The sequence below is a fragment of the Panthera onca genome, chromosome D1 (genome assembly GCF_046562875.1).
Source record: "Panthera onca isolate mPanOnc1 chromosome D1, mPanOnc1 haplotype 2, whole genome shotgun sequence".
Lineage (NCBI taxonomy): Eukaryota > Metazoa > Chordata > Mammalia > Carnivora > Felidae > Panthera > Panthera onca.
Genome location: NC_138348.1, coordinates 89750 through 114403, shown reverse-complemented (window position 1 = coordinate 114403; position 24654 = coordinate 89750). Strand labels below are relative to the sequence as shown.

Below are 24654 nucleotides of genomic sequence, written 5' to 3'. Positions count from 1 at the left end.
TAAACATTCTTTACTCACAGGAGATACCAGAATAAGACGTGGGCTGAGTTTTCTCAGGCTGTACATAGTTTGTCAGCCCTTGAGATGGCATGCAGTTTCTTGCGCCCAGCTGGGCTCCTTTCCTCAGTGTGTGAGACTCGTCCATGCGGTAATGTGGCTTGGTAGTTTGTTCCTTTTCTATTGCTGACTAGTATCCCATTGTGATGTGATATGGTGTATGCTTTTAACTTGCTTTGTTCATTTAGTAACCAATGTGTTTTGGACATCTTTCCATGCTGGTGTACGTAAATATAGTTCATTCTTTTCACTGTCATCATTGTAGAGATGTACCACAAGTTATCTAACCAGTGCCCTGCTAATGAAAACTGGATTATTCCCATCTTCCCCTACTATGACATTGCTCTATGAAACAACCCGATGCATGAAAATGTGTACAGTCAGATCAAGAGCTTATTCATGTCACTTCCACTCAGAATCATGTGGCCAACCCTAACAGCAGGAAGGGGTGGGAAATGTGCTGGGAGCCGATCCATCCAGCCTTCCTGATGGCACAGCCCGGGCGGCCGGCGGAAGGGCAACGCACAGCGACCCTGCGAATGGGAAGCTACTGGTATCCCTCCTCTTACTCATCGTGGCCATCCCCGTGGTCCAATTGGCACTGATGATTCAAAAGAAACCCATGGGGGCAAACTCGGGGATATTTTCTGGGGATGACCCCCAGGACAAAAAAGAAACCTTATACCCAGCCGGTGCCACCCCCGCCTGCCCGTCCCCTACCTAAAGGAAGGATAGCCCCATATGTTTCCCAGCCAGGGAGGGGGGCACACGGGTTCGAAAGCCCCACTCCGGCAACAAAGCAATGTCTCTATGGGTACGAGTTACTCCAACCCCTAGGCCCACTTGGCCCCCAGGAGGCATTCCAGATGGTAACTGGACCTGGTGGGTTGAGGTACAGAATGGTTCATTAGTTCCCAGGTATACATTGTCTCTCTGGGAGCGCATAAGGCGTGGGTTCCCAGCCCTCTTGGCTCCCTCCAGGCACCCCAGACCAAAGCGAATACTTTTGTTCCTTCTACCGCAAACAGTTCAAAGGAACAATTAAGAAGTCATGTCCCTGTAAACGTTCCACTCGAGGTGTTGAGAGCTAGATGACCTTTCATGAAAATAGCAAAGCAAAGGCTTTATAGACTATAAATAAACGTAGATACATAATGAAAATAATATGAAGAAATTAATCGATAAGCAAAGGCCAGGAGGGAACGTTACAAGAAAATAACCCTGAGGTTCCTTGATGGGCGATTACACAAAGGAACGTTTTTAGAATTAGGTAAAGCCGAGAAGCGTAGGTGACGCACGCTACAAGGAAATTGCTAACAAATATAACGCCAGGTTTGCCACAGTAAAGCGGCCAGTCGGACACACTGCTGTCGTGTCCATTTGTTATTTTCGCCGATGCCGTTCATCCTTCGGGAACCCCTGGACCTGCTGGGGCTGGACTCCGGCAGAAATGCAGTCCAGCGGTGTACCCAGGAAGACAGTTTGCTACATTACTCATTAGAATTTTCTGTTGAGTTGGCTTTCTATTACTATATACTTTGGGGATACACATCTGTCTCCCATGCACCCCTCTGAGGAACTACTTTTCCAGCTAGAGCACCATGCTGTTTGCAGTTTCTTTGCCTTTATTCTTACAGACTCTATTGGGGTCAGTGCCTTTTCCCCACTCCCTTCAGTGAGATTGTTTCATATATGTAGAATACGATTAGATTCTTCTGTCACATACTGCATTCCGTCCTGGGAGTCCCTGACATCCTAATGATACTTTAAAATTTGCATACGTTAGGGGCACCTGGGTGGCTCAGTTAGTTAAGCATCCGACCCTTAATCTCGGCTCAGGTCATGATCTCATGGTTCGTGAGTTTGAGCCCTGCGTCAGGCTCTGCACAGACCTGCGTAGAATTCTCTCTCCCTCTCTCTCTGCCTCTACCCTACTCATGCTCTCTCCCTGAAAATAAATAAATAAATAAGCTTAAAAAAATAAAATTTACATACATTAATGTTCACTCTGTACTGTGAAGTTCTATGAATTTTGACAAGTACATGTCATGTGTCCACGACTGCCCAGGTCTTGGTTTCTAGTGCTAGTCAACCAATAAAAGGGATCAGGGCTCTTGGCTTATTTCAGGACTGGGGCAGAAAATATGCGAGATGAGCCTGGAGCATTTTATCATGCGAGCAAGTAAGGAAGTATCCAGAACAAACAAATTAAAAAAAAAACGAGCAAGCTCCATACTGATAAGGCTATGTATGCTAACAGGACACAGGAGCCAGAAGAAGGAACTCTCAATGCCAAACCTGGAAAAATTTGAGCAACATAATAAAGTAGTATTGATTATAATCCAACACATAAAACAAAGCCCATGAGTTCATACTGATATAAATAACCGAATAAACAATAACACGTGAATAAAAATAAAAAGTAATAATAAGTGGGAGACAATATCCCAGGCAAAAGAATTAAAAATAACTCCTGCAGATACTCCACCCTCGGGAGGTGGCGCTCTTCACGCGCAGGCTGTGCTGAGGGACCTCCTTCCGAAGGAAGCACAGGATGGGAGGGGGACACTGAGCAAACCGCGGTACAGAAACCGACCAGCACACTGCAGCCCAGCAATCCGGGGCAGCATCACGGTGGCAAGTCAGGTGGATCCTGTGTACCTCTGACATGATGTGATGAAAATGGAACTTTGCCTCTGTGGTCATCCTCCCAGACCCCGTAGCCCCAGCCTAACCACGAGGAAAACAGGCATCCTACAATATGCCTGAGCAGTCGTCCTCCAATCTGTCAAGGTCATCAAAAACAAAGAAAGTCTGAGAAGATGTCACAGCCCCGAGGGGCCACAGGAGACATGACGACTGAATGTCATGGGGGTCCTGGGTAGGGTCCAGGGTGAAGTCCTGGAATAGGAAAAGGACATTAGAGGGAAACTGAGTAAATCTGAATAAAGTGTGGACTTTACTTAGTTTCTGATGATGCACCAATCGTGTCGGGGTTCTCCAGGGAAACAGAATTAACAGGATATAGATGGTTATAGATATAGATTTATTATAAAGAACCGGCTCACATGATTGTGGAAACAGAATCCCCAAGATCTGTAGCCGACAAGTGGAAGACCCAGGAGACCTGGTGGTGAAGTTCCATTCTGAAAGCGGCAGGCTTGTAACCCTAAGAGAGCTGATGTTTCGGTTTGTATCTGAAGGCAAGAAAAGACCCATGTCCCAGATCAAACAGTCAGGCAGGAGGAGGGAAGGGACAGCATTAATAAGAAACCCACAGGGGGTCCTGGGTGGCTCAGTCGGTGAAGCGTTCTGGGCTCTGTGCTGACAGCTCAGAGCCTGGAGCCTGCTTTGGATTCTGTGTCTCCCTTTCTCTTGGCTTCTTCCGCTGCTCACCTGCTCGAGCTCTCTCTCTCTGTCTCTCAAAAAATAAAACAAACAGCAAAACAAGGCTTCAACTGATTGAATGAGGCCCACCCACACTGGGAAGAGTTAGCTTCATTCAGTCCACTGATTCACATGTCAATCTCATCTAGAAACACCCTCAGAGACACATTTGGAAAAACCTTTGATTGAATGTCTGGTCACTGTACTGCTCATTCAAGTTGAGACATAAAAGTAACCATCATGTAAGATGTTAATAATAGGGGGACTTGGATGTGGGTTATATGGGGACTCTGTACTATCTTCAGAATTTTTCTGTAAATCTAAAACTGTTCTTAAAAAATTACTTTTAAAATACCAGAACAATTTGAGGGGTTCCTGGGTGGCTCAGCCAGGTAAGCATCTGACTCTTGATTTCGGCCCAGGTCATGATCTCGCGGTTCTTGAGTTTGAGCCCCGCTTGCGCTCTGTGCTGACAGTGTGGAGCCTGCTTGGGACTCAATCTCCCTCTCTCTCTCTCTCTCTCTCTCTCTGCCTCTCATCCACTTGTTCTCTCTTTCTCAAAAGTAAATAAATATTTTTAAAAAATAAATAAAATGCCAGAAAATTTTGAAATGAGAGATTCTCTTGCTGACCTTGAAGTAGCAAACAGGATGTTGTGAAGTACTTACAGAGGGAGTCATGTGGCAAGGATCTGAGGGAGGCCTCTAGGCGGTGAGGACAGTCTCCAGCAGTCAGGACCTCAGCCCTACCCCCGCAAGGATCTGGATCCTGCCAACAAGCAGTGACCCCGGCGGAGGACCCTGAGCCTCAGACGGGAATCGTGGCCCTGTGACCCCTTGATGTCAGCTGGTGAGACCTGCGCGAAGGACCAGCAACCCACACCTGGACAGCTGGCCCCGCACACACGGAGACAGTGAGCGCCCTGTCCTGAGCTGCCAGGTTGGCGACGATTCGTTACACGGCAAGAGAAACTTACATGTCAGGTAACGATGGAATGAAATGTTCCTGCTGTTATCATCAATGACGTGTCTGGGCTGCATTAGGCATCACTTAATATGGTGCGCATTAGAGAAAAGAAAGTGTAATAAAATTTTATTTTCACTGCCAAAGGTGAAAGGACAAAACACCTAAAGGGCTTCTCTTCTGGCACAGTTTTGCTGACTGTGTCAGTCAGGGTTCTACCTGAGAATCAGGACCAACAGGGTTTGTGTGTGTGTAGGAGGAGAGATGGGGTGGGGAGGATTTACTTTAAGAAATTGGCTCCTGTGATTGTGGAGACTTGGTAAGTCCAAACGGTGCAGGGTGGGCTGGCAGTTTGAGTCCAAAGGCCATCTGCTGGCAGTTCCTTCTTGCTTGGGAAGGTCAGTTTTTGTTGTTATGGCCTTAAATTGATTGGATGAGGCCCACCCACACCACCGAGAGCAATCTGCTTTACGTAAAGTCCACCCATTTAAATGTTAATCTCGCCCAAAAATCACCTTCACAGGGACATCCAGAATAATGTTGGACCAGGTATCTGGGTGTCATGGCCCACTTGAGCTGACACATAAAATGAGCGATCACACCAAGGACTGTGGGGGTGTGAGCTGCTGACTGCTGAGCACCAGTGTCTCTGTGGGTGTATCCCGCATTGGGTGGGCCTGAGAGCTGAGCTTCCGGGGAGTGAGTGCAAGAGTGGGATGTAGGAAGAGGCAGCTGCCCCCCCCTCCCCCCCGCAAGATTCTCTACCCCTGAACTACAAGTTTTCAGCAAATCCTGTTCTACTTACTTAGTGGAAGTGTGTTTTTGTAGATAAAAGGAAAGGGCTGAGTTTTGCAGCCTGGGTGAGATTTATTTAAAAAAATCTTTAATGTTTATTTATTTTTGAGAGACAGAGCACGAGCAGGGGAGGGGCAGAGAGAGAGGGAGACACAGAATCTGAAGCAGGCTCCAGGCCCGGAGCTGTCAGCACAGAGCCCGACGCGGGGCTGGAACTCACGGACTGTGAGATCATGACCTGAGCTGAAGTCGAATGCTTACCCCACTGAGCCCTCTCAGGCAGCGGGGTGTACATTTAGTTTCGAATGAATAGCATGAAGCATCCAGTGTTTATATAACATAAAATGGTTCTCAAACTTGTCTGTGCATCAGAATTTCCTGGGAAGATTATTGTAACAGGCCACTGGGACCATCACAGAATTTTTTTTTTTTAATGTTTATTTTTGAAAGAGACACAGAGAGAGAGAGAGAGAGAGCAAGTGGGGAAGAGGCAGAGAGAGAGAGGGGGACACCGAATCGGAAGCAGGCTCCAGGCTCTGAGCTGTCAGCACAGAGTCTGACAGGGGGCCTGAACCCATGAATCGTGAGATCATGACCTGAGCCGAAGTCGGACGCTCAACCAACTGAGCCACCCAGGTGCCCCTAGAATTTCTAACAAGTTCCCAGGTGATGCTGATGCTGCTGGTCCAGGGACCTTACTTTGAGAACCACTGTTTTATGTGATGAAATAGATTTCCAATGCAAGAAAAACAATATGCAAATGTTTGCGTGCATGTGCATTTTTTTCTGGGTCCCTGAGGCTAAGAACCTTTGTCTCGCTGTCAGTGCCTCTCTGGTTTCTCCAGCAGCTGCTGTGGTTCCGAGTATGGACACAGGGTGGTGCCATGTGCCCACAGTGTCTACCCCAGACCTTGCAGGTGGCCTGGCAGCTTTGAGAGGGAGGGTGTGCACGGGTGTCCCCGGGGCAGCAGGGACAGGTGGAGGGCAGAGATAAGTACATGCTGGATGTGGCTGGATGAAGGACACGAGGCTGAGGATTTGGGAGACAGAGGTACTTCTGTGTTGCCTTCGGGAGCTCTTCCTGATGCTACTTCTGTCCAGGACAGGCCAGGGACAGGCCTGGCTTGTCCTGAACCCTGGGCCCGCTCCCTCTTCAAGCCATGGTTTCTCCTGCTGTTACAGGGGATTCATCCAACCCTCCAGCCCTCAGAGCCTTTTACTTTGTTGTTCAGTACGACCCCCCACTTGGCCACCACGCCCTTCTCCATGGGTTGTCTCATTTCCTTCCAGGTGGAAGAAGGCAGCCCAGGACACAGGGCAGTGCTCTGCAGAAGCACTGTGGCCCCAGAGCAATGAAGGCAGAGGCCATGCCAGGCTCCCCACCTCTGGTAGCATCTGTGTGGGGTCGGGGCGGCAGGGATCTGTGCAGGGTTTGTTTTGAACAGGTGGTTCTTGGGACTAAAAACCCAGTAAGGTTGAGGCCTGAAGCCCACCGCTACAGGTGGTGGAATCCCCGGAAGCTGCGTGAACACAGAAGTGAGGGAGACAGGTTTGTGCTCGGAAAGGCTGGGAAGGTTAGGCATGGAGGGTATGGATGGAAAGGAGCTGAAGGCGAAAGCTGGTGTAGCATGAAAGTTTGAGGACATCTCTCTCCCTTGGAGGGCAGCCCCAGCTCCCCTGTCCCAGCCCTCACCAGGGCCTTTCTCATCTGGTGCTGGGCTGCCGTCCTGCAGCACAGTAGCACACGCCCCCCCCCCCCCCCCCCCCCCCGCCACCGCCGTTACACCCCTGCCTCCTGAGCTGGGAAGGACGGAGAAGGCCTTCCTTACAACCACGCCTGGATGGTTGGGGACAGCAGGTCTTTTCTGTGAAAAAAGAAACCCCGTAGGCTGGATGATTGATCATCTGACCCGCAGCCTTATTCCTGACTGGACCTATAATTAAAGGTTTAGGTGGAAGGGATTACTCTAGAGGAGGGGCAGAGCCCCCCACGGCCTAAGGCTGACATCGGGACCCAGCTGCTGGAGATAACATTCAGGACACACGCCCGCCTCCAGCCTCCAGGGACTTGGCTCCTCACTGGAAACCAAGGCACAGGGAGACAGTGGGAGGCGGGGTGGGGCGCCCAGAAAAGAGCCCCACAGTTGGAACGAGGGTGGTTTCCAGGGAAGGACAAAAGCGAAACTAGGATCCTCATGCGATGTATTCAGATCATCAACCCACCGTGTGTAGACAAACGGATTGGGGTGTGATCATACCTGGTGAGGACGGTGACCGCAGCCGAGTCTGGGGGCTGAGGGACCGATGTGGTCAGATGGCCTGCTGCTTGTCGGCGACTGGCCTGTGCCCACACTGATCAGGTCTGGGCTGTGACCTTTACTGCCGTCCACAGTAATCAAGGTCCTGCTGACAGTAGAGTAAAGCCCTGCAGTTTCCCCTCTCAATCCAAGCCGATGCCGGCTGTGACGTGAGAACTACACCTGTCCTCCCGACCCCATCCATCCAGGCCCCGCTCCCATCCCTCCTTTCCACACCCCAACCTATCCTTCCAACATTGACTGAAAATCTGCCAGGCCCCAACAGTTCTGTGATGAGCCCAACAAAGTCCTTGCCCTTATCGGGCTTGTATTCCAGCTACATAAGCAGACCACCAACCAATAAGATGTGTCTGAGGAGAGGTCGTTTGAACAGGGCCTGACTAATTTGGAAACATGAGGCTGAGGCACCAGTGTGGGTGGGAGTGAGGTGTGGCTGGGACCAGGCAGGCAGTGGTCAGACCCTTTAGGCCTTGGAGGCCATGAGAAGGAAGTAGGTGGAGTCTCTGGGGGGCGGGGGCGCTGAGCAGTGGCAGTGGCAGGCCCTGGTTGTTCCTGAAGGGCTGTCCTGGCCACTGTGTGGGACAGTCTCAGAGGACACATTCAAGGTTGTACAGGGGGAGGGTGGGGTGTGGTGATGTTGGTGACCTGGTGTGGAGCGTGAGCACCCGAGGGAAACAAGGGTGGTCTCAGACATTTGGGCTGAGCAGCTGGGAAGGGACAGGGTGGGGGACTCACTGCAGAGCCTCAGGAACCCCACCAAAGAGGGGGTAAGGGTTGGCGTCGGTACATCCTAAATATGGTGACTGATAAGCCGCCAGGGTACAAGGCCAGATGAGGCGTGAAGGTGGGTGGAGAGACAGCGAAAGTCCTGGGGCTGTCAGGGGTCACGCAAGATCCGGACAAGGTGGAAGGAAGAGCAGAGGCTCAGCATCCAGCAACCTAGGAGAGAAGGGCTGGAGAGGCCGCTGGGGACTTGACCTTGGCATGTGACTCCCTGGGGCTCAGGGCCACGGCACTCCTGGGCGATGGGAAGTGGGGTTGAGCAGCGGGTCGTATCTGGTCACTTCTGTTCTCTCGGAATCAGCAGCAGGGTCTCCAGTGACGGGGGGGGGGGGGGGTTTGTACAGAGAGAAGGTGTGAAACAATCTCTCAGTAGAACAGATTTGCCAGGAGATGTTTGCTGTGGGAAGAAACAAGTGACCCATTCTCTGTAGAAGGGAAGAGAGGCAGGGAGGCTCTGAGCTCACACAGGGCTTGTGGGTGGGTTACAGGCCCACTACCCCAGGGTTGGTGGGCAGCGCGGACCCAGGACATTTGGCCCTGGGAGCCTTTACCTGCATGTGGGCCAGGAGGCAAGGGCCTGAGTGTTGCCCACCCCCCGCCCCCACGCCACCTCCCCGTCCCCGAACTGGCGTGCACAAAGTATCTGCTGATCTACCGTGTGCCATGACTAGTGCAATGATGGTGCAATGGTGACTGTCTAGTCTCGGAACAAAGCTGTCAGCATTAGTGACAACGCCACTGAATCAGCAGCCAGGCTGCTCTGACCCACCAGTGCCGCGCGCAGGTGGAGTAGGGCTGCATCGGTCACGGACGAGGAGGCTGGGCAGCTCCGCCAGGAACTCCCAAGTTAAGAGAACTTAAAAATAGCTCTATGCACCGTCCTGCCAGCTGACACCCCAGATATTTAAGGCTCACTCTGAAATGATGTCACTTTTCCATTCTTGCGCTCCCAAATTCCCTGACTTCCCTGGCCCTGCTTCTCCGAGCGCCTTTCTCAGAGGAATGAAGGCCTTCTCCAGGTGATGTCTGCCTGCGCTACACAGGGCCCGAAGACCTCGGGGGCCACGGCGGGGGCAGTGCCGGCAGCTGCCGGTCTGCGCGCTGGCTCTCCCCACTTCTGAGCGGGCGTGCTTTCTGCCAAAGCACCACGACGGGAGGGGACAGCTGCAGTGCTCCCTGCCCCCTCCCCCGGAGCTATAAAAAGCCCCAACACCCAAGTGAGCAGAGGACACGCCGAGCAGACGTGCAGAACTTTGCTGGACACGAGGAGCTCGGCTCAACGGCCATGCTGAGGTTAGCCTCCGCCAGCAGGCTGCTGCCAGCCCCCCGGAGCGGCTGGGTGCTTCCCAAGGCACACGTCTCCGCCAAGCCAGCCAGAACACCCACTTCTCCCATGGTAAGAACCTCCAGGGCAGCCGGGGGGCTGACCCGAGCAGGTGGAGTGGGCAGTCCTGCGCTGTTGTGAAGATGAGATAGGTTTGGGGGCAGGGCACAGAAGGCCAGGCTGGTAGAGGAGAGGGGGAATGTCCTCTCAGGGGTGCAGCTTCTGGAGGTGATCCTGATGCTAGAACTCAGTCTGTGTCCGGGACAGTGTCCTCACTCCAGGAAGGGTCCTTGTGGTCACTACCTGAAGGCCAGGCTCCCAAAGCAGTCAGCGGAGTTAGGGGAGGGTTTGTTCTCAGGCCCCGACTCGCCTCCTGTCAAATGAGGGGTGCTAACCGCTGAGCTTGAAGGGCGCTCAGTGTCTACTCTGGCTTCACCACTACTGAAGGGGAAGAGTGGGCTGCCTGGAGGGTTAGGAAGCACACAGGGGAAACATGCACCCCAGTCACCCTGGGGCTGCAGGAGAGCAGACAAAGACCTGTTTTCAGCGTCAATAAACCAAGGTCTAGAAGGTCATCTGCCCAAGGTCAGACCGTGGGTGTAGCCTAAGGGCCCAGCTCTGGGCTAGCGTCGCTGAGGCTGCTGGGAGGTGAAGCCAAGAGGAAGAGTCCAGCCTGGCATCTGACTCTGTTTTAGGAACAGGGAGCGATGACTGGGCCCAGGCTCTCCTTCCGGAGGAAACCAAGTGAAGGGGACACGTGGCTGGTTCTCCAGAACCTGGCTCCAGGTGTGCGCGCACACACCTGCACACAGAGCGCAAGGGGTCCCCTCTCCTCCATCCAGGCTTCTGAGCAGGACCACCATTTAGGGAAAAGGGCCCTGCCGTTGTTTACACAACCCGAACCTCTTCCATCCTGCACAGCACCGGACATGCTCTTGTCTCCTGGTAACTAGACGTGAGGGTGCTTGTCACGCAAGGTCAGAAGTTCAAGGGGCGCCTGGGTGGCGCAGTCGGTTAAGTGTCCGACTTCAGCCAGGTCACGATCTCGCGGTCTGTGAGTTCGAGCCCCGCGTCAGGCTCTGGGCTGATGGCTCGGAGCCTGGAGCCTGTTTCCGATTCTGTGTCTCCCTCTCTCTCTGCCCCTCCCCCGTTCATGCTCTGTCTCTCTCTGTCCCAAAAATAAATTAAAAAAAAAAAAAAAAAAAAAAAAAAGAAGTTCAAGGTCGAGGGACACATGGCCTGGCCAGGCAGGCTCTTGGTGGGGGGGAAGGGGGCTAAGATGAGAGGTCCTGCTCCACAGAGACTGGAGCCCAGGGCTGCTAGCCTGGTCTCCGCAGCAGCTGTCCAAACTGATGACTACAGTGGTCACTGCTGGCACCCCGCAGGCTTTTTCCATCTGACGCACAGGAAGTCTGGGGCTGGGCCAAGGGTCCCACCAGAGCAGAGGGGGCGGGGCAGGATGCCTGTAACTCTGGACCTGCTGCTCTGGTTAGGACCCGGGCACAGAGGGGCAGGTAACAGCCTTCCTCTACGACCTGGGAACGACCCAGTGCACTCACCCGTGCTTCCCTCACCCAGGAGCAAGCCATTGGGCTCTCGGTGATGTTCCTCAGCTTCCTGATTCCTGCAGGCTGGGTCTTACACCACCTGGAGAGCTACAAGAGAAGCTCGGCAGCATGAAGGCTCTGTGGTTCCAGCTCCAGGCACAGGATGAAAGATCGCATTAAACCCTTCCCTTCACCTGGTGGTCACTGGTGATTCTTCTTTGTGTACGAGCACCCCCGCCCCCCGCACACTCAGCACGGGGCTGAGGGCTGGCTGGGTGGGCATCGGGTGAACACCATGTCTGAGCCACAGCAGACAGGACTTGCTCTCTTGGCCACGGGGCCCACGACCCTCTGCGCCTGGCTCTGCCCTGTGCCCTGTGTGTGCAGAGACGCCCCTTGCCCGGGGCAGGAGTGGGGGGCCGAGGCCCACTCCCCACCGAGCCCTATCTCCCATCTCCCGTGTTTTAATCTCTCCAGGCCCAGGCTTGACATCAAAGCTAAGACCGAGGAAACGAGAACCACAAAAAGGACAAAACAAGTGCGTTTATTACAGGAACATTCTCAAACGACACCAGAGATATTCACACAGGTGGATGGGATGGAGACGAACTTCTGAGTGGTGTCCCCACGCACTCAGGGTGGCGCCTTCTCGCTCCTCGGGGCACGTGCACGCTCGCGCCTGCCTGGTCACCAGAGACTGGTGACCCCTCCCTACTGCGGGCTACAGGAGACCTCCACAAAGGAGGCTTCTATCTGTGGCCACGCACCCCATCGGTGACAGTCCTGTTCTCACAGCAGGAAGAACAGTTCCCATTCCACAAACACAACCCCACCCCCACCCCCTTTAAATGCAGATGGCTTCAGCTGCCACCCACGGGCCAGGTGGGGGCGCTAGGTGAGGATGTCGTGGGCCTGGTGCTCTACCAGCATCTCCATGCTCCTGACGTCGGTGCACCAGAACTCCAGGCGGTCCTTCATGCCCGCGATCTGAGGCAAACCAGGACCACACGGTGTTAGGACACTTGGGAGTCACAGCACCTGACGGGGCAGCTGTACGTTTCCAGCCAATTCTTTAGGGCGGCACTAATAAACAGGGCATCGGAGCTGGGGGAGTGGGCTACGTGAGACGGGATTATCCCAGTCAATTCTTATCACCAGGACATTAAAAAAAACTTGCATGAAAGAAAACAGGCAAGAATAGAGGAAATCCACAGGATTAAATTTAAAGCAAATACGAACAAGATGGATCTGAGCTCAAACCACAGAACTAGGAACGCATTTGATCAGAGCACCAATGTGAAGATTAAAAGGCAGCATCAGCACAACCAGCCCTGTTATTATGATAAGCTTTTAAGTGCAGGGTTCAAACCCCAGGCTTGCACTAAATTGGGTTCTTTGAAAAACCCTCAGTCCCTACAGCAGTAAGATATTCTCTGAAATCCCTTTGTCAATACCGCTTTCTTCCTAAATGGCTGCCATCCAAGCGAAACTAAGACAGCACAGACACAATCCAAAACACCCACAAAGGTGAACTAGGTATTCCAATCACATTACCTGTTGCAAATCCAACACGCGGGGCTGCACCCAGGTCATGTGAACCCGCTTATCCACTTCATCAATACTGCCTTTCACCAGCCCCACTGAGAGCGCCTTCATCACCAGCAACTCCACCTGTGCAGAGAGGGGCTCGTGTAAGACACCCCGAGGCCTGCAAGTACACACCAGCCGGCCCTGAAATATGGGGGAACAAGACACTGTCTTTTGTGGTCTGGAGTCTAGGGAGCCGTGCTCACAGGAGCCCTGACCCGCCCAGGTAGCAGCTGTACCACTGGACCATCCTGAGTCCAACAACCTGTACCTCGTTCACGGTGATTTTAGCACTTTTGGCAATTTCTTCAAAAGTGAGTTGTCTGTGATTGGCAGGTCGTGTGAAAGTCATCTGAAAAAAAATTTTTGCTTGTTAACTACTTTTCCAAATAGAAATTGTCAGAGAACTGACTGATAGGAACGTTTTTGTCAATACTTGCTCTGAAAACCTAGATCTTATTAGTGAACACTAAACTCTTCCTTTATGTTAGTCGTGTATCTCATTAAGAACACGCTTTCCACACTTAGCTTACGGCAGTCGTTCACACAGCGAGCGGTTCCTGGGTGCCTGCTTACCTCCATGAGGCACAACAGCTGAATTTTCCTCAGAAGCTGGGCTTCATTGGCAGCCAAGTCAGGCTGTAAAGCAGAAAGCATCAGTTACCCAACCTGGGCTTTGAAATTCTACAACAGAGTGAACAAAAGGAATCTTTGCAGGTCCAAACACCTTACGCTGAAGACCACGGAGGCTCACTTTTCTTAGGAAACCATTAGAAGGTGCACCCCGGAAATGTCATGCTCCCACACAAGGCATTTACGAGGTTTACAGACACCAGGGGGCACCTGGTTTACAGACACCAGGTGACTTGGCACAAAGAAAGGCAGGGAAGGACCCATCCTGTGCCTGAGCAGGTCCAAGTGTACTGCCTGCTGCGTCAGCTCTGTGTAAGGGGAGCCTCTGAGGAACACACTCCTTACGCTCCAGGGGCTTGTTCTGAACTGAAAGAGCAGGTTATTAATTTATAATGAAAACCGGCCTTATCACGAGAACCATGCCCTCTGCGTGACCTGTAGTCACCCTACAGGTAGGTCACAGGTCACTGCTGAGCACAGAGACAAGAAAGGAGAAGGGGTTACCGGATTCAAACATTTAGGAACTCACACCCCAACACAGGCAGAGCCAGCAGGGAACTGGACAGGTCAGGCTCTTCAGAAAGAGCCCACTCACCCCAGATGGGCTCTTGCTGCCTAGACAGGTGCCGCAGGCACACGGCTCTAGTTTTCTTAACTTTCTACGGCTAGCCATCTTTCTTTCCAATTTCTTTCAGAGATCAAAATACAGACTACTACAGTTAGGATCGACTGGACTTGCTTTCTGCCTCTTCACAGTCCGTTTGTATCTACTCGGCTCTGTTATGTGAATTCTACAAGTTTATTTTGAACTTTGAGAAAACTGAAGCTTTAGAAAAGTACGAAACAGTAATACAACCATGAACCCTATCACTATGAACATTTTAGTAATTTTGCTTCTCACAGTTTCACTTGAAAAAGAACAAACTTACTATTAAAGCTCAGGTCCTTGTTAAACACCTCTCCTCCCTAATTCACACCTCCCAGAGGCTCCACTCCTTGCCCGGCGCCCTCTCCCCTGCTACCTCTTTCCCTCTGCATTGACTGCCCCGCCATCCCCTGCACTGACCCCTTCCTCACATCAACTGCTTCTGCCCTGCACAGACCGTCCTGCCTTCCCTCACCCTGGGTTCTCCCCGACTCTCATCATTCACTCACTTGAGCCTCACATACCCTACTGCAATTCAGCAACATGCTAAAAGCTTCCTTTTCCTCTGCTGAATATACTCTTCTCATATTCTTCCCTTGGCTAAATTCCACTCACACCTAAGGTCAGACACAGAGCGTGGCTTCTTTGGGGCAGTCCTCTGTGATAGCCCTTTCACCCAGATGACACTCCGCTATTCTATCAGAGTAGCTGAGTTACTACTCTAATTAGCCACTTAACCATCTGCTCTATGAGAGCAAGACTGGCTCGTCTTAGTCTCCTGTCTCCCCAGCGGCTGGCGTGTAGAAGGTGCAAGTCAACATCTGTTAGATAAACAGACACAAGGAAGGAGAGCCAGGAGCATGTAGGAGTGCTCAGCCGTCCTTCCCATGGCTGACCTGCTGGCCCCAGGAGGTCTTCAGGGTCTGGAATCTCTCTACGTTGCCACTGTTAAAGGCATAAAGGGTGTCAATCAGCCACTGGCGGTCGGTGTTCCTCAGTGATTCCAGCACCGGGTGCATGAGCTGTGAGAACGAGACAGTTAGCTGGCAAAGAAATCAGTCTCCCCCTTGTTAAGAAATCTGTGACCAGGGTCCACTTACGAGTTCTCCAAAGTTAAAAACTCCCTCGCCAAGAAGTCCTGCTAGTCCCAGCGTGAAAGCTCTCTCCTGCTGCTCAGACACTACGGCAACAACACATCTCCAGTGACACCCCAGTTACAAGAATCAGTCCTGTTTGGCTTTAAAACTCTCATAAAAAAGTAAAGAAACCATTCCCTGTAATGGTTATATCACAAAGCCTTAACGTTAGTCGTCTCTTTTAAAGTACCATATCAACTCAAGTTATACCTGGAACCACATACACAGGTTTTGTGGGAAAGACATTCATTCACTTATTTCTACCTAAATAAGTGAATCGATTTACATTTTCAGCTCATCTACTTCCTGGAGTAGCAGGTTCCTTATACCTCTTGTTTCCTATGGAAGTGATACCTCTCATTTATCTTAAAGTCCCCTCATTCAGCCTCTTTTCAGACTACAATCTTCCTTTCCCATACAACAACTCCCTATTCTCTTGACCACATTAGCTGTGCTTTCCAATATATATTTCTTGAGCTGCAGGAACTGCATCTAAAAACTGCACTAACATCTTTAGGCGTCGCTGGTCTCCACAGCTTCAATGGTGTACTGTGAGAAACACCCAAGAGGCTCAAATTTCTTCTTTAAACACATACTCCTCGCACTTTCCCCAAAACTCATTGTTCATTTTGCTTTGCAAGTGATTTTCGTAAGTAAGTTATTCCCCTGGGTCTTGTGCGGTTTTTGGAACACGACTCTCAGGTACAGGGTGGCGGCGCACCCTTCGTGCTGTAGGGGTCGAGGGACTTGCATTGCTGCGCTTCTCACCAAGGCCTCTGACTCAGAGAGCTGGGAAGACTGGGGAAGGGACGGTGAAGGGCTATAGGGTGCAGGCTCATCTCAACTCAACGCTGAAGGCAGACACCTGTAAAAACTAACGCTCTCATGGCTCTTTCCAGCCTATCACCACGTGGGCTTTCCTCAACAAGGGACAGATACACTGGAGGAATTTCTGAGGCCTGCTACCACGCCCCGAGGGTGAGCTCCCACGACACGGACTCTAACGGCCCCATGTTACCTGGAAGATCCTTGATGTCGACACAGCCTAGAAACCGCAGAGCATCTTTGTAGTAGGATGCGTGGTTTCCGATTGTTTGATAGTATTTACTAGAGAGATCGTAGAAACGACTGTGAACTGATGTCACGCCAGGGAGGTTGTTGAGCATCTCTTCAACGTCTTCAATTGTCTCCTACGTGCAGGAAACAAAATCACCTTTCTTTGTAACTTAAGACATTTTTAAAGAAATGTATGACGAGATGAAAAGCATAAGCCACAAAGATCGATAGATTTGAGTACATTAAAATGGAAAACTTCAGTTCACCTAAAACACAGAAAAAAGAACAAAGACAAGCTATAGACTGGGAAAAGATATTTACTGCACACGAAACCCACGAGGGCACAGGACCACAGCTATATAAAGAACTCTTACAAAACAACAAGTGGCAAGCAACACAGAAAAAATGAGCAAAAGAAAAGATGTTAATGGCAATTTACGGAAGTGGAGACATAGAGTGGTCAACAAACTACCAGCAATCAAGAAATGCAAATTAAACCCCCAATGAGATGGCATTTCACCTCCATCAGACCGCCAAGAATTAAGTGGTCTGAAAATACCAAGTGTCAAAGATACGGAGCTCTGCAAGTGCTCGTACGGTGCTAGGGGAGTGCGAGCTATCTTGGAGAAAAGTTTGGCAACATCTAGTAAAAGTGGAGGGTATACACCTTACACCTGTAGCCTCACCTCCAGGCATATGTCCCGGTGAGACTCTGCCCATGTACACAAGGAACCAGGCATAGAAATGCTGATAATTAACATCACTATTCGCAGTAGAAAAGAGAACCTTGAATCCCTTCCATAGGAAGGAGACTGGATATGCAGGCTATGAGACAGTTACACAGTGAGATACCAAACAGTAAAAACGAATTGGTCCCAGGCACCGACACGATGACTCAAACCTCACACTGAGCCACCAACTGAAAACAATACTACACATCACTTAGACCTGCACGTGCCCATCTAGTGAGCATCAGGAAACACACAAGTACGAGGAACACCAAGCACGTGTGCGGGAGCACTGCTGGTGCAGGAGAGTGCACGGGGGCCCAGCAGCTCCATTCCCAGGTTGCTTCACTCCCTGGCTGGGCAGGGCACGTGGATGCCCACGACAGCATTCTTTATAGTACTTTATGGATTTCAACACGCCTTAAATATTTCAAAGCAAAATGTAGTAAGTATGAATGCAGGCTAGGACTGGGCAGGAATAAGAAACAGTAAGTACAGGGACACCTGGGTGGCTCAGTCAGTTAAGCCTCTGACTTCGGCTCAGGTCACGATCTTGCGGCTCGTGGGTTCGAGCCCCACATCAGGCTCTGTGCTGACAGCTCAGAGCCTGGAACCTGCTTCAGATTCTGTGTCTCCCTCTCTCTCTGCCCCTCCCCTGCTCACTCTCTGTCTCTCAATAATAAATAAACATTGAAAAAAAAATTAAAAAAAAAAAAAAAGAAACAATAAGTAGTATTATTTTAGGGCAATGAGAACATTAACACTTACCCTGATATTTTCTTTAATATTATGGTTACCAAAAAACCCCAAACCAAGACCAAAATAAACACATGTAGTCTCTGGTTCAACAAAGAGGACTGACCACATAAGTTGGTCTTACTGCCACTCCTATCACATCTGTCTCCCAAATTGCACTAAAATTAAAATAAAAAAGAGACGGGTGGGGTGCCTGGGTGGCTCAGTCGGTTGGGCGGCCGACTTCGGCTCAGGTCATGATCTCGCGGTCCGTGAGTTCGAGCCCCGCGTTGGGCTCTGTGCTGACAGCTCAGAGCCTGGAGCCTGTTTCAGATTCTGTGTCTCCCTCTCTCTGACCCTCCCCCGTTCATGCTCTGTCTCTCTCTGTCTCAAAAATAAATAAACGTTAAAAAAAATTAAAAAAAAAAAAAAAAAAAAAAAAAAAAAAAAGAGACGGGAAACTTAACAACGATGAGGAGGCAGAGAGGGTGGAGGAGCAGCATACGATATGACCCGTCATGGTAAGTGGGCCGACACCCGGAGAGTGAGAACCTGGGTGCCGTGGACAGTCTGAGGCTGTCTGGATGCGTCCTGCTGACGGCTGTGCTCACCCAGGACAGTGCTCTTTCAAGGGGAACAGGCCTCGTACCAGCAAGTTACCCTCAATAGTTGTGAAAACCAAAAACTACACACACAGAGTAATAGGGCAAAGAAGTGAAATGTCCACAATGGGAGTGTGAGGGAGGGGTATAGGAAAGTTCTTTGTGCTATTTTTGCAACTTTTCTAGAATTTAAAGTTACTTTAAAAGTTAAAACGGAAAAAAGGGGCTTTTCTCCTATAGCCCCAAACAACTTTTTATTTATTTTAAATGTTTATTAATTTTTGAGAGAAGGTGAGCACAGCAGGGACAGAAAGAGAGGGAGACAGAGGATCCAAAGCAGGCTCCATGCTTTTAGCAGACAGCCCGATGCGGGGCTCAGACTCACGAACCATGAGACCTGAGCCCAAGTCGGACGCTCAACCGACTGAGCCACCCTGGTGCCCTTTAAACAACTCTTTAAACCAAAGAGAATGTCTTATGGCAACCTTACCTTTGTAACCTGTAGGTCCCCGATGTTTAATTTTAGAGCTCCGATTGCAGTTTTACACAGGATCACTGCCTCATCGCTACTTTTCACCTAAAGACGTCAGAAACAAAAGAACCTGAGAAGTGTGGGCAGGGGACTAACAAAGCACGGCCATCTGCGCACTGGCTTAACTGACATGATTAGAGACACAGTAGTCTCTAAAAGGTGTGCACAGCGACCACAGACACAAGCTGTAAGTCACACGTATTCTAAAAGTCTTGGCCCAGGCTTCACATTTACCTTTTCACGAGTCTTTTCCAGAAAAGTAAGAGCCACATTGGGATCTAGAAAAGGCAGAACAATGTCAGAAGAACCACCAACATAGTATCTTTAGAGACTGGTTCCTACCAGTGAGGACACTTAGGTAGGATAACCTTTAGGGTTAGACCACAAATATAATAAAAACCTAACTTAGAATCTGGTATTTTCTATCGAAATGTAAAAGTTCAATTAACTTACATTTCAAAATAATTTGAATTACCACTTGGATCTGCTCCTTTATGAAATAAAGTCAGACTCACCAGTCATCTGTCTAACTACATGAAGAATGATTTCTACCAGGGACAAAGGATTCACCCTGAAATAAAAACCACCAGTTTTTGAGTGTCAGTAGTATCAATGTTTCCATGTTCAAAGTCAAAAACTGACAAAAGTATTTTACCTGTGTTCAAATTCACTGATGAAGTTTTCATAAAGCTGTGGAACCAAAACATGCAGAGTAATTACAGGATGTCTTTCATTCTGCAAAATCAAACAACCAAAATGCCCACCATATAGCAGGCATCGCAGAAATGTTTGCGAGTTGATAGGAGACCCATATTTGGGCTTATTAATCACAAATGGATTACTGAAGACAGCTGTGCTTTTTTTTTTGGAATTAGATACCTGACCTATAAGGATCTCATAAAGACCAATTCCTATATTCTTTCTCCAAAGTACTCTAAGCAAAACAAACTATCTGTTTAAAAGATTCACTAACTTTCAGATTTTAGAGGATTTTAGGCTATATTGCCAAATTTACAAGCCATTCAGCAAACACTTGATCACTTACTCAGACCTTTTGCCAGGTACTGCAGACACAGAATATGTAAAATAAAAGACAGGCTTTCAAGGATTTCTGGCTGAGGAGAGCAGACTTGTAAACAAAGAACTGGCAATATTGTGAGTTTACAAGCGAGGAAAAAAACAGCACACAGGTGGACCAACCCAAAGGAGAGGTTCCAAAAGTTATTCCAGAAATGGTGATAACTGAGTTTTAGGGAAGGAAGAGCAGTTAGAGAGGTGAACAGATTTGGTATGGGGGAGGAGGCAGTTGGGAGAACATTCCAGCAGGGACAAACGTGTAGAAGCACTGAAGAAAACACTGCGCATGTGTTAGCAGCACTCTGATGGACACAGAATGGAAGGCACTGGGGCTTGTCCTTGCCCTGAGGTCAAACCTGAACCAGTGGAAACACATGATCACACTTCTGCTTTATAACAAGACTGGGAGAAGGTGGGGGGAGGGGGGAACAGAGTGAGGGGGCAACGGCAGTTAGGGTGGACAGAGGGTCTGAGAGGTTTGCTGGTCACAGGGAAGGGGAGCTAAATGACTTCTGTGCTATGGCTGGGTAACTGGGCAAACGGAGCACCCCATGTGGGCAAAGTGGGAAGAGGGAGCCTCAAGATGAGGTCAACTTGGATAAGTAGAGTCCACAGTTCCTCTGGGTTATGAAGACAGAAAGATGGAAATGTCCCCGTGAAAGAAAATGTGGGTATATGCTCACACACTGTGGAATATTATTCAGCCATAAAAAGAAGGAAACCCTGCCATTTGTGACAACATGAATGAAACTGGAGGGTGTTTTGCTTAGTGAAATAAATTAGACAGAGACAAATACTGTATGACCCACTTCTAAGTGGAATATTAAAAAACTGACCTCATAGATACGGAGAACAGATTGGTGGTTGACAGAGGCAGGGGGTTGGGGGGTGCAAGAAATGGGTGTGAAGGTGGTCAAAAGGTACAAACTTCCAGTTATAAGAGAATTCCTGGGGATATAACTTATAGTATTGTAACTATAGTTAACAACACTGTGTTGTACGTTTGAAAGTTACTAAGAAAAGCAGATCATAACAGTAGCCATCACATGGGGTGCCTGGGTGGCTCAGCAGGTTGAGCATCTAACTCTCGATTTTGGCTTAGGTCTTGATCTCACAGTTTGTGGAATCGACCCCGTGTCAGGCTGTGTGCTGATAGCGTGCAGCCTGCGTGGGGTTCTCTCCCTCTTTCTGCCCCTTCCTTGCTTGTGCTCTCTCACTCTCAAAGTAAACTTAAAAAATGTCATCACAAGAAAAAAAGTGTGAGATGGATGTTTAGTAGACTTACTGTGGTTATTTTCCATATAAACATATACCAAATCATTACGTCGTATACCTTAATAATAAAGAGCAATATGCCAATTATTTCTCAATAAAACCTGGTGCGGGGGGTATGTGTGTGTGGGTGGGAAATGTCCCTGAAGCAGCCAGTGAGTTATTTAAATCTGGCACCCAGCAAAGAGCCATCTAAATAAAATGGCTTTTTCATTACAGAGGACTATTTTAAAGATATCTTCTCCAGTAAGAGAGTATTTTCTACTTTTCTGATACCCATTTTAATTTATGGAATTACCTAAACCACAAACCCCTCCAAAGAAAAAAGAAATTCAAAATTACTACTGGTGACTGCAAATTCATGAATACTATCTCTCTGAAAGTTAGCTGGGCTGGGTCCCAACAATTTTTAAAGGTTTACTTGCCCACTGAAATAGTAAACTCAAATCTGCTGACCTAAGTGTTACGTTACCATGGGGTTGAGGAAATATTTTGCTCCGGGTAGAAAGTGATTTAAAGACAAGAAAGCAAAGGTTGGAGAGGAATAATCATGAATGTCCATTGCTATGATATAGAACCTTAGGAAACAAATTGTAAGATAGCTCTAATTTATCATTTTTTCCACATAATCCAGAAGACAGAATGCCCAGCAAAATCTTTAGGTTTACAGATGAATATAAGTTCCTTTGAGTAGTAAAATGTCCAATTGGCAGATATAAAACACAGGAAAATCTTTAGATCCCCAGTCGTGGAGTCAGAAGGTGGTAAGCTTCACTGTAAACACATATAAAGTAATGTATCCAGGGCAAATAACTCAAGTTATCATGAACTACCTTTTGGTTTCCATGCAGGCATAAATCTCGGATTCTTTCAGAATCCAAGAGAAAGGCATCAAAGAGAAAGATGTCAGCGAAAGATTTCCAAGAGGAAGAAACTACCAGTGAACAACTGGTGGGGGTTTGTCAGGGAGTGTGGGGAAGGCTGGGGCAGAGAATATTTTTCTTTCCTTTTTCTGTTGTCAAATGCTAAAAGTGCTACACTACAGAGGATCCCCCCAAACCTCCCCACCTCCAAGTGAAGCAGGAAAGGGGCTCGATCTTCCACACGACCCAAGAGAAAGCCTCTGGGCAAGCAAGCAGAATCAGTGGGAGTGGAGGAAGAGGTGTGATCAACCGTTACCCGTGAGATTCCTGCGGTTATCTTCCACTACGTCCTACCCTACCCCCCAAATGATTCTGAACTTTCTATTTCTGAATAAGTTTCCAAAGGCCCAGTAAGATACAGGGCGTGCTATGCTATAAGACGGCATTTTAAGCTGGGATTTCAGAAGAAGCGAGACTGTGTTTGAAGTCTCTTCTACCACTTGTTAGCTGTGATATCTGGCAAATTACTCAATCCCTTAGTGTTAGCTTCTACATCAAGTAAGTAGGATTATCTCCCAAGCTGTCACGAGGAATAAACGAGTAAACGTACAAAGTCCTTACGAGACTACCCGACGTACAGTGACTGCTGAATAGTTATAGTGTGTTACTACCACAAAGCCCACCTATTATTTTTAAAAGTCCTTGAGCAAGTTTATATAGTCTGACCTAGCATGGCAGATCATTTACCTTAATGAGGCCATCTCCTTGGGCAAAGCACGGGTCCTGCACAAAATCAAGCACCTGAAGTGTCAGCTGATGCCACAACCTGAAAAACATAAGGCTCTTAAGACCTACGAACCAATATCCAGTCACAGACACCTTCAGCCTTGATGGTCCTATCACATAACACATATTAACTGGTTTCTATTTGTAACAGGAAGACAGCTAACACAGATGCTACTAACCCTGAGTTCCTCTCTTGGTTCTGCTGTTCAAAGGTGATGTCACCCTGGAGAATATCTTAGATTACCTCAAAGAGTTATTGTGAGCTTTGACTGAAAACAAGAATTTGGGATCACACATATATAAGCTGAAATCCTGGCTCTTCTACTTAGTAGTTGAGCATCTCAGGGAAGGAGTTTAGGTGAAATTGTTTCCTCCCCTGTAAATGGGATGAATGAAAGATTAAATGGGCAACTGAAGGACACCTGGGTGGCTCAGCTGATTCAGCATCCGACTCTGGATTTCGGCTCAGGTCATGATCTCAGGGTTCGTGAGTTCAAGCATCACATTGGGCTCTGTGCTGACAATGCAGAGCCTGCTTGGGATTCTCTCTCTTTCCTTCTCCCTCTGTTCCTCCCCCGCTTGTGTTCTCTCTCTCTCTCTCTCTCAAAATAAATAAACTTAAAAAAATTAAAAAAGCAAATGGGCAAATCAATAAACCCTCTGGAAACACGACAGTACATTCGAAACCAAACTCTAATTTTTAAGAATGCACAAAAAAAAAAAAGAAAAAAAGAAAAAAAAAAGCTTTGAAAAATACAAAGTGCAATTATTTGCCAAACACTAAGAATTTTCTCTCAAAAACGCTAATAGCAGAAGGCCACCGAACATCATGCAAACATGTATTCATTTTCTACGTAAAAGGCATTATGCTCAACGCTAGGGTTCTTAACAGGGAAGTTATCACAGCAAGTGTGCTCTCCTGTGGAACAATGCTAGCAAATTATTCCAGTCACTTAAGAGGTTAGTGCTGAGCAACGGAGAATTTGTCATAAAACTCATCTCGTTATAAAACTCAAACTCAGAGCTCTTCTTAGGGGCACAAAGCCCAAGATGAAGTGCAATGGCAAGTAGGAACCGGGAGTGGGGAGAAGCAGCTGAAAGCAGAGTGCAACCACTTGCAGAATCAAAAGGGGAAAACACTAAAACTGCACTTGTTCCTGGTTTATCCGCTGCAGACCGCTGAGAAACGGCACGGACGCCGTCGACTATACGGGGCAAGTGCAAGACACCAGGATCTGTTACTCGGAACGGATGGCAGCCTGACCCTGAAACGGTGTTTGCTTGTTTGACTGGAATCAAGAGCGGAAAGCCTTCAAAACCCTGAACCCTTTTCATAAGAGCAGGGGAAGGGAGTTCAGAAACCCAAGTCCCAGCCCCTGAGTCAGGAAGGCAGGGAACCCTAGGCCCCAACACTGTGCCTATGGCTCTGCTCCTCAGTCCTCGGGGGCTGTCACCCCGTCTTCCTCCACAGCCTTGCCGCCCCGGGCTCCTCGGCGCACCTCCCCGGCCTAGCCTGCCCCCACTCTCCCCACACGGGTCTGGGCACCCTCAGTCCACAAGGTCCCGTCCCTCCCCGGCAGCCCCCTCGCTCTCCCAGCACTGGGGCCCGGGGCCCCTCGGCTGGGCGCTCACTTCTTCGTGTAGAGCTCCTCCAGACGGTGCCACACGGCGGCCTGGCCGGGCCCGGAGCTCTGGCTCTGCTGCAGAAAGCCAGGTACGTCCTTCATGACGGCAGGAAGACCCTGGGACAGCCGCACTTCGGAGGTGTCAGCGCCGCGGGGATGGCCACCGGAAATGCTCACTCACTTCCGGCGCCGCGTCGCGCGA

The 24654-nt window shown here is 49.3% G+C and overlaps 1 protein-coding gene and 1 long non-coding RNA gene across 3 annotated transcripts; one reads left to right on the top strand and one right to left on the bottom strand.

The window, feature by feature from the left end:
* The first annotated feature begins 5702 nt into the window (after nucleotides 1-5702).
* On the top strand, nucleotides 5703-11367 carry LOC132662192 (uncharacterized). The gene is made up of 2 exons (XR_009602544.3): nucleotides 5703-9699; nucleotides 11206-11367. It is a non-coding gene; the product is annotated as an uncharacterized LOC132662192 (long non-coding RNA).
* A 335-nt stretch (nucleotides 11368-11702) lies between these two features.
* Nucleotides 11703-24637, bottom strand: PSMD13 (proteasome 26S subunit, non-ATPase 13). Of its 2 annotated transcripts, none has more exons than XM_060607664.3 (13): nucleotides 24460-24637; nucleotides 22789-22867; nucleotides 19485-19564; nucleotides 19345-19400; nucleotides 19064-19107; nucleotides 18788-18874; nucleotides 16195-16366; nucleotides 15141-15220; nucleotides 14937-15062; nucleotides 13338-13400; nucleotides 13033-13113; nucleotides 12729-12845; nucleotides 11703-12161 (listed from the first exon to the last, which is right to left on the bottom strand). In XM_060607664.3, exons 1-13 carry the CDS (start codon nucleotides 24552-24554, stop codon nucleotides 12066-12068), a joined length of 1176 nt encoding a protein of 391 aa, XP_060463647.1. In that variant the 5' UTR covers nucleotides 24555-24637; the 3' UTR covers nucleotides 11703-12065. The 2 variants fall into 2 exon arrangements, with proteins under 2 accessions (XP_060463647.1, XP_060463648.1); XM_060607665.3 differs by having other exon boundaries at nucleotides 19485-19519.
* Between the last annotated feature and the right edge of the window lie 17 nt (nucleotides 24638-24654).